General features: G+C 50.2%; 4 protein-coding genes across 5 annotated transcripts; 1 reads left to right on the forward strand and 3 right to left on the reverse strand.

The window, feature by feature from the left end:
- Window positions 1-101: 101 nt before the first annotated feature.
- On the reverse strand, window positions 102-911 carry PV06_01595 (uncharacterized protein). The gene is made up of 2 exons (XM_016402207.1): window positions 545-911; window positions 102-492 (listed from the first exon to the last, which is right to left on the reverse strand). Exons 1-2 carry the CDS (start codon window positions 711-713, stop codon window positions 374-376), a joined length of 288 nt encoding a protein of 95 aa, XP_016266104.1. The 5' UTR covers window positions 714-911; the 3' UTR covers window positions 102-373.
- A 560-nt stretch (window positions 912-1,471) lies between these two features.
- Window positions 1,472-3,585, forward strand: PV06_01596 (uncharacterized protein). The gene is made up of 2 exons (XM_016402208.1): window positions 1,472-1,613; window positions 1,705-3,585. Exons 1-2 carry the CDS (start codon window positions 1,525-1,527, stop codon window positions 3,401-3,403), a joined length of 1,788 nt encoding a protein of 595 aa, XP_016266105.1. The 5' UTR covers window positions 1,472-1,524; the 3' UTR covers window positions 3,404-3,585.
- PV06_01597 lies at window positions 3,434-4,405 on the reverse strand. Of its 2 annotated transcripts, XM_016402210.1 has the most exons (3): window positions 4,255-4,405; window positions 4,156-4,201; window positions 3,434-4,089 (listed from the first exon to the last, which is right to left on the reverse strand). In XM_016402210.1, exons 1-3 carry the CDS (start codon window positions 4,258-4,260, stop codon window positions 3,572-3,574), a joined length of 570 nt encoding a protein of 189 aa, XP_016266107.1. In that variant the 5' UTR covers window positions 4,261-4,405; the 3' UTR covers window positions 3,434-3,571. The 2 variants fall into 2 exon arrangements, with proteins under 2 accessions (XP_016266107.1, XP_016266106.1); XM_016402209.1 differs by having other exon boundaries at window positions 4,156-4,405.
- Window positions 4,406-10,396: 5,991 nt separating this feature from the next.
- Window positions 10,397-13,707, reverse strand: PV06_01598 (uncharacterized protein; the record flags this gene model as incomplete). Its single annotated transcript, XM_016402211.1, has 5 exons — window positions 10,397-11,528; window positions 11,599-11,932; window positions 12,010-12,425; window positions 12,508-12,675; window positions 12,742-13,707. 5 exons carry the CDS (start codon window positions 13,705-13,707, stop codon window positions 10,722-10,724), a joined length of 2,691 nt encoding a protein of 896 aa, XP_016266108.1. The 3' UTR covers window positions 10,397-10,721.
- Window positions 13,708-16,104: the final 2,397 nt, after the last annotated feature.

Genomic DNA, 16,104 nt, shown 5'->3' on the forward strand with positions numbered 1-16,104 from the left:
ACTCACTTTAACTTGGACCTCGGCACAACGGGCTTGGCAGATCCGAGGCTCTTCATCTGTTTCTGGATGGTATGAGAGTGATCTTGAAACACTGCAATTTTCGCAATAACATCTCTTCGTGTGTCATATTCGGCTATATCAGATTCTTCTTCTAAACTACGAGTACTTGAGCAAAAATAAAAAGCCCATTACCGAATTTATCCGTTGACGCTGCCTTCCCGTGTCGCGATTCCTAGTCCAACACTAGCGACGTCCCGGCCAGCGCCATGTCCTGCCATTTGAGATGCCATCACAAGGCATTTCCCATGTTGTGCTATACACGCCCCTTGTCCCTGAGGACACCTGGCTCTCAACTGATCCTCTAGCATCTCTCCTAATTGGTTTTCTTCGTCGCGACACGCGAGATCGGGGCCGGATTCCTGCCCTGGCGCTGTTGATACAATTGGTAACCGAAATACACTGCGCACAATGTGCCAATGATGAATATGTTGCCTAGACATGTCAGCCCGAGTCCTCCTTGAAGAAATGGAGGTCCTGAACTTACCGATTATGAAGCCGACAACACCTTCCGCCATGTTGAATACGTTCTTGACGAGACCAACGGCAGCGTTGATGGCGCCTGAAATGACGTTCAAGATGGTGGTAAAGATGCCTTTGATGATGTCGAAGACAGCCGCAAACAAGTTGCCGACGCCTTTCGCAATATCCGACATGTTGGTAGGTCTTTGGATTGATGGTAGTAGCGGGGGAAATAGATTGTTGGGGAGTATTAGGAAATGGCAAGGGGTCAGTGAGGCAAATGAGATCAAGAAGATCCGTTGGCACCTAGCAATATATATTTCATTCTTTACCCTTCTTCTGCGTCACAATCATCACCATTTGTATCATCCTCCTGCACGCGGGTACAGTCCATCTCATCGCTTACTTTCGTACCCTGTGAACCATTGTTTGCATGTGACGTCACGCTCTAGCGAGGCGCTTTGTCCCTGTTTTTGTGGCTGGAAAACGTCCAGTTACTGGTCACGAGGCCATCGAGAGAACAGGCTCCCTTGTGGCTTGTGTCGTCAGTGTGAACACGGTCGGTATGTAAAGCAGCAAATGAGATGGTGTTGGGAAATGCCCCGAGGTCAACGTCTCTCAAACCGAAGATACTTTCACTAAATAGTGCACGGTGTGTATTTCCGTGACGGATTAGGCTGATGGGTTTTTGAACATCCAGAATCATCTCAAGGCCCAGTATGCAGCTGATTACCTAGATTTGGAAATACTAAATTCGATGAGGCTCTCGACCTGGTCCCAGCAAGTTATGAACGAGGCTGTCGTGTCATAAAAGCAGCCTCATGCCTAGTGTTCATATGTTCCACCGTAGTAGGTTGTCGTAGTGCGGAGCAATAATTCTTTCGAGTGCAGATGATAGACAATTTTCAGTCCAAAAATTTACTTGAGAAATTTGGACGTTGATAAAACAAAGCATGCAGCACGCAACATGACTCGGTGACAAAGACTCGTTGGCGACCCTTCACTATGGCATTTCGCACCATCGAGCCATTTCAGTATGTGGCTCTCCGATTGCCATCTGATCAGATGAGGATCGAACAAATACTCCCCAATACGTAGGTTCTTGAACAAAAAAGCACCGTAATCTTTGAGCCGAGACGGATATCAGCCAACGGCTTTTGTGAGCTGTCGCTGACTCTGTACCAGCCTCATAAACCTCGGCAAATATGGATCATTTCATGCCAACCAGATCATTGGTCGTCCGTACCACTTGACCTTTGAGATTCTCGACCGCTCCGAGACCACCAAAGACGGCAGGCAGCTAAGGATCGTCCCGGCCGCTGAACTGCACGCCGTTGCCCTCGTCGAGCAGGCGGAAATAGAAGATGGGTCCACCCCCACCCCCGGAGACGAGACTCCAGCTCAAGGGACGACGCCGAAGTCTAACGTCAACACACACGATGATCCTACGAACCAGAAATTGACAATGGCCGAGATCGAAGCACTCAAGCAGAGCGACATGGGAAGTGGTAAGGAATTGATCGAGAAGATCATGCAATCTCACTCCACCCTCGACCAGAAGACCGCCTTTTCTCTGGCCAAGTACACTTTGCGTAAGCACAAAAAGTTCATGAAACGCTTCTGTGTGTTACCCTTGGACGTCTCTAGGATGGTGGACTGGATGATGGCCGATCGGGATTTTGCAAGGGTGTTGGAGATGAGAAATGAGGCCGTAGGATTGGTGGGTTGCTGGGCCAATGTCCACGCCAGCGGACAAGAAGAAGATTTTCTACCTGAAGGCCAGCCCTCATCACGGTACCTCGTGGTGGACGATACGGGCGGTATGGTGGTCGCCGCGATGGCCGAGAGAATGGGAATTTTGCATCAGACCAATTACGGAGGAGTAGAAGTCAGTGATGCGGATGATAACGATGGTGATGACGATGATGATGTTGACCGCAAACCCGACCGTGAACAACAGACACAGACACAAACCACACTTCCTCACAAGCCCAGGAAGCAACAATACCGACTTGACGCCATGAGCGCGACCTCCAACCACATCACGGTAGTTCATGCCAATCAGCAACCGAACCTCGCCCTTTTAAGATATTTTAATTTCGACTCCAACAACCCGACGAATTCTCATCCGCTGTACACTAACCTCAAAACCCTCTCCTGGCTACAACTCATAGATCCAGAGTCAGACATCACCTACCAAGAACCCGAGGTCGTCGCCGCAGAAGACCTTGCAAAGGCAAAGTCAAACAAGCGAAGTGCCTACTACCGCAAACGCCGGCGCTGGCAGAGGGTCAAAACGGTCATAGACGATACCAGACAGGGCGGCTTTAATGGTCTCATAGTGGCGAGCCACACTGACCCGACGTCCATTCTTCGACATCTGGTCCCTCTTCTGGGAGGCGGTGCTCAGGTCGTGGTTTATTCGCAGGCCATCGAGCCGTTAGTCAAACTCGCCGACTCCTACTCGACAGCGAGACGGGCGGCATATCAACAATTACCGGAGGATCAGCGGCAGATACCTTCCGATGATTATCCTGTTGATCCATCACTGTTGCTGGCACCGATGGTGCAGACAGCACGGGTCAAACATTGGCAGGTCTTGCCAGGCCGAACGCATCCGCTAATGACAAGCCGGGGTGGAGCAGAAGGGTACATCTTTACGGCTACGAGAGTGTTACCTGCGCAAGGGAGGGTCGAGGCCAGAGGACGGCCGCCACGAGGGAAGAAAGTCAAAACCGATACGCCTGAAACTCCACTTTCGACTGTTGATGACCTGCCACAGTCGCCGCTTAAGAAGCAAAAGACGGAAGTTGGAAATAACCTTGACGAGACAGTCGAAGCACCTACTGCGCCCTTGCGGTCAGAGGCCGACTCGAAAGTGTAAAGAGTTCGGTGAGACTCCAATACCAAGCACCTCTTTCAGCTTGAGCTTGAAAGGAATTTCGCTGGGTCTGTGGAGCCCCTGGTAAGGGAAAGTTGGTATTTCATGACTTCATTCGGTGACCAGACAGGCCAGCTGCTCTATCTTATGGACGAACTCGTAATGAAAACACTATAAGCTCTTCCCCATGAATTTCCGCTTTGTAAAACTCAGCCACCATTTACTCGGAGTCGTCGCTCCACCGTCGTACATTCTAGCGTGTAGTCTTATGGCCAACTCCTGCCTGACTTGACTGAGATAACTTCGGAGTGCTTCCGCCTCGTTCCTGTCCCTGGGAGCTTCGAATGCTTGGTTCAGCGGGAAACCTGGCTCGCCCGGGATGCTGAATTGTTCCAAGGCACCGTTGATGAGGGCCTTCTCTGCACTCCGAGTGTCCATGTTGGGCTTGATCTTGGTGAGACAGTCTGAGACGAAGAGGATGCCGTAGATCAGCATGCGATCGGCGGGGCCTTTGATCTCAAAGTTGCGGAAGAAGGTATTTGCGCGGAACAAAGACAAGATCTCGTCGAGGCAGTCGTATGACTCCGAGTCCGGGTCGACATCGAGTGGATTGACGCTCGGGGGTAGTTGAGGGAGTGTATAGGCCGGGCCCCGGGTCTTCGTGCGTAGGGGTAGCAGAGGAAAGTTGCCTGAACAGAGACCTTTGTATTAGAACAAGCGGATGGACATGGGGTAAAGCGAGCAACAAAGTATACCTATCGTTTGAACGCCCTGGTCGCCCAAGAAGATGGAGTGGTAGGCCTGCGCCATGTCATAAGTTCAGAGTTGCTAATAGTGGCACCGACGGTACTCACAGGCATGACGCTTTGATAGCGATCGAAGGAACAGAGGGAAAGAGTGATGTCTGATATTGAGAGATTGTGGCTTCAACAAGTCATCCTGTTGTCGCAATGCAATATGAAGTGAGCCTTGTCTGCGCTTTCCATCCCACTTCAGGTACCTGAGTAAGGCGCGGCTGTTTCTCACGTACGCCAAGCACGTTCAAAAGACCGGCCGACATTGGGGAACGATTTGAAATGACAATAATTTTAGGGCACGAGTTGCGGGCTTACTTAAGCGTAGCCTTGCCTGAAAGCGGGTATCCAAATATGGAGTATGGAGTATGGAGTATGTGAGTGTTCGCCCATGACTTGTCATCACCAACACTACAAGCTGGAAATCACTCATAGCATCAATGAGATGAAGCTCATCGATCTGTATGCGATGCTCAATGACGCTTTGCAGCTTAGCAACATTGGCCTCGGCTTCTGCACAAGTTTGGTGTGATCGATGCCAACAACAAACTCCAAGCTGTCCAAGTTCCAGGCCAAAAAGGGTTCCGGATTAGGAATGACTCTGCATAAGGGTCGACGCTTGAGGATACTGTGTGAGAGTGGACATTGTCACTGGCGCTAATAAGAATACCCTCCAGTATTGGGCAATTTACCTTTCTTCAGTTTCAAGAACATGCCGAACGGCTAAGAACACCCGAATGGCGGAGCCCTCGCGGCACCCGATGAGAATACAATCGAATTTTTGAGCCATGAAATTATCCTGACCCGAGAGGCTGCAAAATTGGCTACGAACCACCCTCATTCGAGGAAGAGTGGTGGTAGTGGCCGGAGCTTTTGCTACAGATCCCAAAGTTAGATCGAATTCCACGGAAGTCTTTCCCCGACAACAGTGGCCTCTTGTAAGAGGCTTCATTCGGCTGATACAAAATGGACCCATTCCTGCTGGCACTTTTTAGTATAGGACAATGCCGTCTTTTCTGGTCACTGCTGCAGCCTCTTGTTAACGTCTCTGACATTATCTGCATTCACCGCCCTCTAGTAACTCATCTAGTTCTGAGTCTGCTCTGGCACACAAAATCAAACGAACATGGTCTCTCAGAGTCCCCCCGACCGCGTCGATGCTTTGGTAGTTGGAGCAGGATTTGGCGGGATCTACCAGCTGTATTCCTTGCTTCAACTAGGCCTGAGTGTCAAAGTCATTGACATGGCAGGTGATGTAGGGGGAACCTGGTACTATAACCGGTACCCCGGTGCCATGAGCGACAGTTACAGCGAGGTCTATCGGTTCTCTTGGGACAAGGAAGACCTGCAAACTTACCCCTGGTCACACCGTTATGTACAAGGGCCTGATGTTCTCAAGTATCTGGAACATGTGGTCGAGCGCCACGACCTGCGCAAGCATATGCTCTTCAATACCGAGTTACTGTCGGCGCAATGGATCGAATCAGAGAAATTGTGGGATATTCAGCTGAGTACTGGGGCTACAGTAAAAGCCACCTATCTCATCACCGCGCTTGGATTGTTATCCCGACCCAATTTCCCAGACATTCCAGGGTTGAACACATTCAAAGGAACCCTTTGCCACACTGCGGCCTGGAACAACGACATCGACCTTAAAGGTAAACGCGTCGGAGTCATCGGTTGCGGCTCGACGGGAGTTCAAGTGATTACAGAGATTGCAAAATACGTCAAAGAACTTGTGTGCTTCCAGCGCCATCCACAGTACACCGTACCGAGCGGGGACGCACCTGTTACAGCCGAGTACCGCGCGAAAGTCAACGCCAAGTACGACCAACTCATGGAGCAATCGAGGAAGTCTCTATATGCCATGGGCTTTGAAGAATCTGATCGGTCCTTCGATTCCTACACACCCGAAGAGCAAGAAACAATTTTTGAAAGCCTTTGGAGTCAGGGTAATGGATTCCGATTCATGGGTGGAGGATTCAACGATGTTAGTCATCACCGCATCACTTTCTGTGTACCTTTGTCAACGATTCTCCATGATTTTGAGGGAAGCACAGCTAACTTTCTATCTTATGAATAGGTTTCCACAAACAAAAATGCCAATGCAGCAGCTTGTGCGTTCATCAGAAAGAAGATTGCACAGATTGTCAAAGATCCGGAAAAGGCGCGCAAGCTACAACCCTATGACCACTATGCACGAAGGCCACTTTGTGACAGTGGCTATTACAAGCAGTTCAACCGGGACCACGTCTCGATCGTCGATTTGAAAGAGACGCCCATCACCGCCGTCACCGGCGAGGGCATAGTCACCACTGGCGGCAAGGTTCACGAATTGGATGTCATCATCATGGCGACAGGGTTCGATGCCGTCGATGGCAACTATAGCAGGGTCAGAATCCAGGGTAAGAACGGTGAGACCCTGAAAGATCATTGGAGCCACGGACCGACGAGTTACCTGGGCGTGAGCGTGGCAAACTTCCCAAACATGTTCATGATCACCGGACCGCAAGGCCCCTTTTGCAACATCCCTAGCGCGATCGAGGTCCATGTCGAGTTCATCACAGAAGCCATCAAGCAGGCCGAAGAGGCGGCAGCAGCAGCTTCCAAGACTGGAGAGCAGAAAAAGGTGGTGGTAGAGACCACCATGAAGGCCGAATCTGACTGGAATGGGGTTTGCGAGAAGAGCGTCGAGGGAAGCCTCTTTAAGGAAACGGCATCTTGGATCTTTGGGGCAAATGTGCCTGGAAAAACCCTCGCCATCAGATTCTACTTTGGAGGGCTCAGGAAATTCAGGGAGGAGCTCCAGAAAGTTGTCGACAGTAACTACGTCGGCTTCAGACCATTTCTAGAGAGCTAGCTAGATATTGGACCCGTCGGGGCAGCAAAAAAAAGTCACAGCAGGGGTAAATGATGTGGAAAATGGATGGCATTAGAAGGTGTTATGGGTAATGAAGGAGTGGTATTCACATATGTGGGGGCGCTCAAGGGCTTCTCCTTTCTTTCGTCTCTCCCCTAAGTTTCCAGTCATATTGTTAAAATCTCTTACACTTGAAATATAAGACTCGGGGTGATCACGTTGCATCTACTATGTGTCGGTCATCTTGAGGTAGAAACCTCGTGGCCCGTGTATATATTATTCCCCAGGGCCTCATGCTTCACTCTTGAACACATTCTTTTCTGACCTTTGGTCCAAGTTTCTTCTCCCATACTGATCAGTTCCATCTGATGTAGCCATCCTCTACCTGGATGGAATTCACACGAAAAACCTTCTGGTTCACGCACTGAAACCTCCATCGACTCCAATGATTTGACCGCTGACGTAGCTCGCCTTGGGAGAGACCAAGAAAGCCGCGACCTCTGCGATCTCGTGGGCCTCGCCTCGTCGACCCATGGGAGTCTGGGTTCCCTGGTTCTCCAAAACGGCGGCTCCATACTTGTCGGCGGCGAAACTGTCAAAGACGATACCCGCATTGATGGTCCCCGGTGCGAGGCCGTTGACTCTGATACCCTTTGGTCCCAACTCTCGCGCCGCCTGTTTCACAATCCCCACGACGCCCATTTTGGGAATGAAACTCAACCCGTCCCAGTCCAAAGTCTTTTGTACCGCGCAAGTCAAGAACAACAGAATCGAAGGGAAAGAGCCGTCACTCCCTGCCGTTGCTGCCGCTGCCGGCTCCAGCACCGGAACGCCGTGCTTGATGATGTTGAAAGATCCAATGATGTCGGTTTCCACGACCCGTTTAAAGTGGTCGGGAGATGCTTCTGCTAGTGGCCCAAGAGTGATGGGAGGCCCCGTCGCAGAAATGATACAATCCAAACGACCCCAGACTTGTTTGGCAGACATGAAAAACTGTCGTACAGATTCGGAGTCCTTCATGTCAACTTGTAAGGCGGTTGCCTTTCTACCTAGTCCTTTGTCAATTGAGACACTTCCAACATAAAATTCACAGATGATCTTTATACCAAATCACGAGAGTCGTCTGGCAGAGAACCCAGTGAGCTCTCAAGTGAGGACTTCGAAACCTTACCTGCTTTTGTAATTCCATCCACCAACTTTTGAGCTTTGCTCTCTCCTCGGTAATAACCGACGACGACGTTGTAGTCTTGGGCCACTCTGACGACAGTCGCCTCTCCCAGCCCACCGCTGGCCCCGAAAACTACAGCTACCTTTTCAATCCGAGTCATTTTTGTTCTCTTGTAATGAATTGGTGCTATACAGGTTGCGTTTGGCAAAGAAGAAGTATGTAACACAGACCTTCCTTAGGTCGTGAACTATCGGGTCTAGAGCCTGCGAAGTACCTACCCCAGATTCAGAATGGTAGTGTAATTCAGGTGGTAGTCTGGAGAAAGATCCCCACTGTATCCGCACGCAATTCGATTTCCGTGGCAAAAAGGGGTACTCATATGTTATAAATCGGAGTTTATGCCACACACTTCGGAAAACATTACCGAACTATCTTCCACGGTTAATTATATCCGCTCTCGACGGCATTAGATGGTGCTTCTCTCCAGACCTGGACTTTACCTACGATTGACATTTTTCACAAGCCAGCGTGCTAGCAGTCTCGCTTGTTTGATATGCCCACCCTCGAGCCAGATACTGGAAACCCATCGGAATAATGCCGCGCCAGCAGCGCCCAAGCCATTTGAGACTGATCCTGACACAACCATGGAAACTGGTGCGAAGCATCTATCATACATCCGCTCTTGGGGTTTCGGTCTTCTTGGATCGTCTATTACTCCCTTTTGCTTGTCGAGCTGTTGATTTCAGAACTCAATTGTATCGTTGTTACCTGGGAGGGTTCCTGGCGAACTTCTGGGATTTATTGTTCAAAGCTCCTCTAAACTTGAAAAAAAGTCGATATGCAGATGAGAAGCTGGGGGGAGTCCCTTGTGTCATCATACCTAGAGATGCAGCTGCCGCCTTACAGGAATCCAAGCACCAAGACATCACTACTCAAGGACAACAACAGAAACCGCTCATCCTTCTCTATGCCCATGGAGGGGGTTACGCCTTTGGAGAACCTCTAATGTATATTGAGACTTATGAACGATGGATAAGGCGAGCAAAAGAACAAGGCTTGAAGTTGGTAGTCGTATCAGTTGATTACAGTGGGTCTATACATGGAATAACATCACCCCTTTCCCCTGACCTCCAACAAGTGATGGACGATGTATTGACAATCTCCACAGGACTGATAGATGAAGCCAAATTCCCCGCATGCCGCAATGATTTCGTCAACGTTTACCGTTCCCTGGTCGAAGATTTTCATGTCAACCCTGCACTCATTGTTTTTGGAGGTGACTCGGCCGGTGGGGGCCTCACAGCCATGTCTGCTTTGGAGATACGGCGACAAGGATTGTCAGCACCAGGCGGAATAATTTTAATCTCACCTTGGGTTGATCTTGAGATGGCTCATGCTCTTCATTCTCCTGCCATGGCCACGGATTTTCTCATCACCTTCAGCCAAGATAACCCCATCTTGGTCAACTCGTTCCTGCCTGAGGGTATGAAGGCGAATGACCCTCGAGTGTCTCCGGTTTTTGACAATCTCCATTCTCTACCTCCCCAGCTGATATTGGCTGGGACAGCGGAAGTTCTACTGCCGGACTCTCTCACTTGGGCCAGGAGATCAAAGCTGGCTGGGAACAAGGTGGAATTTATTCTTGAACGTGGTCAGATGCACATGTGAGTCTTTTTCCATTCATCTTTGAGCACAGGTTAGAGACGCAGTTGACTAACGATCAAGGAAAAAATAGCTACGCGATGGGTCGGCCTTTTTGCTCGTACGCTGTAGAGACTCGTACCGACACTCACATAATTGCATTCCTCCTTCAGGCTGCAGCTACTTCTCAATATGAATGAAGCTTTTGTGGTCGATGGGCTGACTTACACTTGTGCCTCACGTCATGCCACTGGTCTGAGGATTTTGACGAGGCCGACACATGTGTCGTGATAGACCATGGTTGATGATTATCCAATGATCTACGACGAACAGAGACGTCATGGTATTTCTTGCAAGGATACCAAGGTGGTTGGTTGATCTGGTCCCTACCCTTCTGCAAATGTATCTATTCGCGGTATATATTCGCATTCTCCTCCATGGACGCCCCCCAGGAGATCTCGCTTGCCAGTAAAACCTTTGCATGGCTCGGTGCGCGACGGTGGAGCGAACTGAAGGACTATTCCTATCTTACTATCAAAGGGGAATCGAGGTACAATCTAATCGCCAAAGGCACAAATACTGGCTCGCCGCAAATTACCTAGCCACGGTTACCCTCCTCAGGCGAGACATATTTAGTCGTGGTTGAGCCATAATAATATGCTCGACTTAGCCGATAGCCTGAGACGTGGTATTATCGGCCACAGCGAGGCAGCAATACTGCCAATGAAAAGAAGTCAAAAGTCCGATGCTTTGGGTAGTGGCAAAAATCGTGAGGCGTAAGAGTGCTTCCAAATGCTCCTTTAGGGCAAGATTCTCGGTTTTCTCAAAGCATTGCCTGGAACATCAATGTACGTTTGACTAGATGTCCTGATAGTCCTTGCAGGACGCAATGTTGACACCACGCTCATGCAGCGAACAACCAGGTCGGGAGCTGCGCTTCGGATAGTAAGAGCCTTGGTTGGAACCACACAGCTTCGTGTCGGACTGGATGGCCCATAGCTCGAGCTTCTCGCCACAGCTGTCATCATCTTTAGTCCACCTGTCCCGTGAGATGGAGCCGATGTGATTGTTGCACCAGGCGTCGAGGTCTGAGCGACCGACTTCGAAGATGGGGAGATTGAAGAGACACAGGGGAAGCTTCCCACTGAGTATCTCGCCGTCACCGCCATCTGAAGGGGGGTTTTCTTCTACGCGCAAGGATGGGTAGAATGCGTTTCGCGGCGACTTGTTTTGGGTGAACGGGTCGCCCATTGCGGCCTGGCAGGCCCGTGAGGCGCCGAAAACGTCGCTCATCTTGAAGTCGTAAAGTAGCTCGCCGAGGATCCCGTCGTTCCACTTGTTCAAACCCGCAGTGTTCTGCTGGAAACCGTTGTCACGGAAAGCGTTGCCAGAACGTTGCTGCACCCAACAAAATCCGGCGCGGAACTCAGGCGCAGGCTCGAGGGCGACGATGTCGCCAAATGGGTCATATTCTGTATAGGTATTCGCGTCTGCGCGGCCGCGATTCGTCGTAGGCTTCCGAGTGTACTGAAGCTGGTACTGCCCAGTGGCAAGCTGTTCGCAGTTGTACCAGCCATCCTTCGCAAGCCAATTCCTGTCGACGGCATCGTCTCGCGCCGCGGTACAGGCCGAGGCGCTAGGGAAGTTCTGGACCCAGTAGTAGAACTACACCACGTAGGTCAGGACAACAATTTCTCTCTCCTGGTCTCCAAGTCTTGAGGGCAGGATCACTTACTGCTTGCTGCTGGACGTACTGCATAAATATAACAGCATCTAGATACTTCTTGACTTTAGCCATGGTCGCGGAAGGCTCCTCCGTATGAGCTTCGGCCAACGACCAAGTGCCACCTAGGAGGAATGGTCTCATCCCACTAGAGAGGATCGTAGTCCCATCTTTCTTTGTGGTCTGCTGTGGCCAGTAAGTCTTGACGTTCAGTTCGAAGGCGGTCAGAATATTCTTGGGGAACACTTGTAGTGTTTCTAGCACTTTTTGATCGAAGAAATCCCAGGATGAAATGCTAGACGAGGGAAGGCTTGGGTTCAATCCCTTGATGGCCAGATAGATCTTACTGTGCTCACAGTTAGCTATTTTTTTTTAATCGACTGTCCAACGATACCTCATTGATCGTCATGATGAGGTACTTACGCTGCGGCCTCTAAGCCCTTGCCGATTTGTTGTGGATCCTTTGCCTGGTCGAGCCACGTTTTCGGTGGCTTGTTTTCTAGCTTATGGACACGGTCAAGGAGATCGCTTATCGCGGCGGTCTGCTCATCATCTCGTTTCTGGAGGGTCTCGAATGCATCGCTAGAATTCATCCGAGGTTCCTCCCAGATCACATTTTCCACGACGTTCTCGCGCTTGGTGACTGCTTTACCGACCGCGTAGATCCCCGAGACCAAACCGGCCACGGGCGCCAGAACAGGTACAAATGCCCCCAGGAATGCGATGGCGGGAACAATGACATCGAAAATATTCGTGCTCGGCGGAGGAGTACCTTGGACAAGCACGTTGTGTGACGTGGTGACCTTAAGCTGATCAGATGTCACTGTGTCATACAAGATCTAGAGAGAGGTTTCCAGTGAGTTAGCTACCCGACCATCATCCGATAGTAAAACAGTAGAATATGATATATTTTGAACATACCCGGTATGCCTGGCTGTTCGAGGACTGCCATACTTTCATGACTTGGCGAACAAATTGAGCACGGTAAGCATCCTCACGGCTAATGTTCTTAAAGCGCTTCTCGTCCGAGATATCGGCCACATTACACTCGCTTAGAAGGCTGGTGCATAGGACTATGTTCTCCTCGCCCTGTGGTAATTTTTCTCGTTAGGATGTAGGCTGATATAGGCTCTGGGGTTTTGGATTCGCACTCACCGTGGACAACCAAAAATCACGGAAGAAGTTGGTACTGTTGGCGAGTTTCTTACCCGGCTGCCCGGGTATGTCGACCTTAGCGACGTACAACTCCAGCCATTCGTCCATTGCTAGATCATTCCACTTCTGTAGAGTATTTGGTCCACCGAACTTGCTCGGGTCGAAGTCGCCTGTGGTCTGTCTCTTCGTTATGACCACGGAGTCGTTTATAGGCCATGTAGAACCGTCCGAGTCTGGGAAACCAGCGTAGGCGAGGGCGCGTTCGGAGATGATGAAGAGGATATCCTCTTCCGTCAGAGCAGGGACACCGTCGTTTTCGCCATACCAGTTTCCGTCGCTTGTGGTGTTGTCTCCTGTGGTGGAGTTTTGATAGCCGCCCCAAGACGACCCTGTCCAACCATGTTGTCCATTGCCACCGGGTTGTGGAGGAGTATCTCCAGGACGGCTGTTATCTGTACCCGAAGCACCCAAGTTGTCGCCTTGATGGGGTCTCCAGCCTCCTCCTGAAGCACCCGAGTTATCGCCTCGATCGGGTCGCCAGCCTCCTCCTTGAGCGGAGGGTCCATCTTCACCCGACGGATGGTGGTTTGACGTTGGGGATGAGTTTACCCAATCGCCCCACGCATCGTGGTTCTTTAAGATTGAAGTCGTCGCAATGGTGCTTGTAGATGAAGGGTTGGCCTGCCTACTTGCCTCAGTGGTGGTGGTACTGTTGAAAAGTAAGGTGGTGGTGCTCTGAACTGATGTCGTGGTTGAGGTTGTGTTTGCTGTAGTGCTTGCGCTCGTGCTCGCAGACGTGCTTATACCTAAAGGTCCAACACTAGTACCTGAAAAATTCCCAGAGTGTGTTGCGATATAACGTGGGGCATGAACTGCCTTTCGGGGGCTCGCCAGACATAGTTGCACGTCTAGCAATGGCAGGAGGATCACCAGCGCAAACTGGAGGTCAGCCAGAGATGACCTCATGGTCCAGTATGGTAAACTGTAAGAACGGATCAAAGCAGGAAGCAGGGGAAAAAGTGAAGGGAATCTTGTTCAGACCCTCAAAACTTGAAGGGACTACCTGTGTATATCTTCATAAAGCCTGGCCAGCCCAGGAAGTGTACGACACTTACAGGGCACTCTCCGTTGACAGGAGATTCAATATATGATTGCAATGTCTTGACAGCATTTGAGGCTCTAGTTTAGTATGTCAACCTTTGGTAGCAGCTGTAAGGCCGTCGAATGAAGAAAGAAAGCTCTTCAGCGCAGTAAGTCGTATAAGGCGGTTGATGAGGGAAAGATTGGGAGCCGCTGCCAGGTGGGGTGCGCAATCTTGTGGAGGGCCTCGCACCAGGCTGTATAAATTATCCCTAATGCAAGAAAAGCCTAAGGCAAATAATGTCGTGGTTATGCAGCAACAAGATGGCAGTCCTCGTGGCCGGCCGTCAAAAGGCACAGACATCAAGGGGCTGATGTCTCGTGAAGTTCCGGCCTGTCAAGTTGTGAACGCCATGTTGAACATTCAGCCAGCAGCGTGAAGTGCACGTTCGATGAGGCCGTGAATGGAGACTTTTGAGTGCTTCGCAAAAGGTTGATAAGCAAAGGGGGCCACAATCTTGTTGACGGCTTCGCCAAAGTTTATACAGACAACGAAAAGCTAGGGAGTAATGAGTTCAGCGTTTGTGGCTAGCTGATTGAAGCCTGGAATTCCTCCATGAAGTCTGGGCACGTCATTAGAAGAGTGACAGTTGGACCATCCACTCTCCTGGATACTGAGCTAGTCAGAGCTTTTGCCCGACTGGTATAAGCTTCGGGGTACGAGTATGTTATTGACATTGGCCAGTCGAACTCAACAAGCGAACTGAAGGACCTCTTCTCACGTGGTGTCACCTCTACAATATTGTAACCCCTGATGCGCAAAGACTCCACATTTCTGGAGCCTCGCCATTGATATAACTTTACCCGATCGAATGATACTTCATGTTCTCTCTGCTCGGCTTGGTGAAAGAATAAACCCCGTCTAGACTAATATAGTAGAGATAAATCGTTGGCAATTTATTCGCCTTCACCACCTCCGATCCTCAACACTTGTCCGCTCATGAAGCTGGATTCCTTGCTCAACAGGAAACAAATAACACTGCCAATTTCCGAAGGTTGACCAAATCTTCCCATGGGAATATTCTGCAGCCACTGCTTCGTCGTTTCTTCTCCAGATGTGTGGCCCGAAGCAATCTTTGCGACCATGGGTGTATCAGTCACACCTATACACACAAATATCAACAACGGCTCGATTTCTTATCTCACTCGAATCACTTGATATGGGATAGGGTAGGGGTTACTGAGCTAAGGTATGGGTGCGTACCTGGGGCAACGGCATTGACCCTGATGCCTTTTGACGTCCATTCCTTGCACCAAACTCTCGTGAGGCCCAGGACTCCATGTTTCGAAGCAGTGTAAGCAGCAAGACCTTTGATACCTTTCAATGCAGCGTCGCTCGCGGTATTGACAATGACGCCACGAGATTCTTGCTTGGCCATGATCCGAATGGCTTCCGTGCCGACATTCCAGACGCCCTTCAGGTTGACCGCCATGATGGCGTCAAAGACCTCATCAGTCGCCATTTCACCCTCATTCGGACAGATGCCGGCATTGTTGACGAGACCGTCTATCGTGCCGAATCTCTCGAGGACGGCGCCCATATACTCCTCCACGCTAGAACGTCTACTAACATCCACCTGCTTGTAGAAGAAGAGATTCTGGTCTGATGTCTGTGCCACCAGCTCTGCCAGACCCGCGGAAGGGCTTGGGCCTAGATCCCCAACTGCAACTCTAGCTTTCAATTGTAGCAATTGTGCAACCGTGGCAAGCCCGATTCCGGACGCACCACCAGTAATGACGATTGACTTTCCTCCCAAGTCGGCCATCGAGAATCTGTCTTTTTTGAAAAAGGGGACAAGTTTAGTTGTTTAGTTGTTTAATATGTGATTATCCGTCTCAAAATTGGACAGGGTTGGTGAATGGGGTTCATACGGCCGTGTTAGCAAAGGAGCACGCTGATTCTATAACACACAATTCCAGGGTACTCCATAATTCCGTGGTGATCGCTCCGTGTGTGTGGGGGGCCGGAGGACGAACATCTTAGTTATTAAACCTCGGGTAAAGTAAAGTCAGTACTTAAAGATCTGGACAAATTTTCATTGAAGCTCAATATTTTCTATTTAGTTGGGCTTATGAAAGTCAGTCACAGCGAAAGAATCCTTGGAAATGTAGCTTGATATGCTCCTTGACTACTAAAGCAGAGAGCTTGATAACTTGCCTTCACTGTTATCAGCGACAATGGTAAGAAGCTTATGCCAAATCCTCGTTCGGGTGTTGTTAGCC

This window comes from Exophiala oligosperma, assembly GCF_000835515.1.
Source record: "Exophiala oligosperma strain CBS 72588 unplaced genomic scaffold supercont1.2, whole genome shotgun sequence".
Lineage (NCBI taxonomy): Eukaryota > Fungi > Ascomycota > Eurotiomycetes > Chaetothyriales > Herpotrichiellaceae > Exophiala > Exophiala oligosperma.

Bases quoted from the DNA above. Each gene is read 5' to 3' on its own strand.
- PV06_01595 (XM_016402207.1), bottom strand. From the start codon at position 713: ATGTCGGATATTGCGAAAGGCGTCGGCAACTTGTTTGCGGCTGTCTTC. The intron at 493-544 runs GTAAGTTCAGGA...TGACATGTCTAG, and splicing joins TGTTGTCGGCTTCATAATCG to GCAACATATTCATCATTGGC.
- PV06_01596 (XM_016402208.1), top strand. From the start codon at position 1,525: ATGGCATTTCGCACCATCGAGCCATTTCAGTATGTGGCTCTCCGATTG. The intron at 1,614-1,704 runs GTAGGTTCTTGA...ACTCTGTACCAG, and splicing joins GAACAAATACTCCCCAATAC to CCTCATAAACCTCGGCAAAT.
- PV06_01597 (XM_016402209.1), bottom strand. From the start codon at position 4,210: ATGGCGCAGGCCTACCACTCCATCTTCTTGGGCGACCAGGGCGTTCAA. The intron at 4,090-4,155 runs GTATACTTTGTT...GTCTCTGTTCAG, and splicing joins CCAGGGCGTTCAAACGATAG to GCAACTTTCCTCTGCTACCC.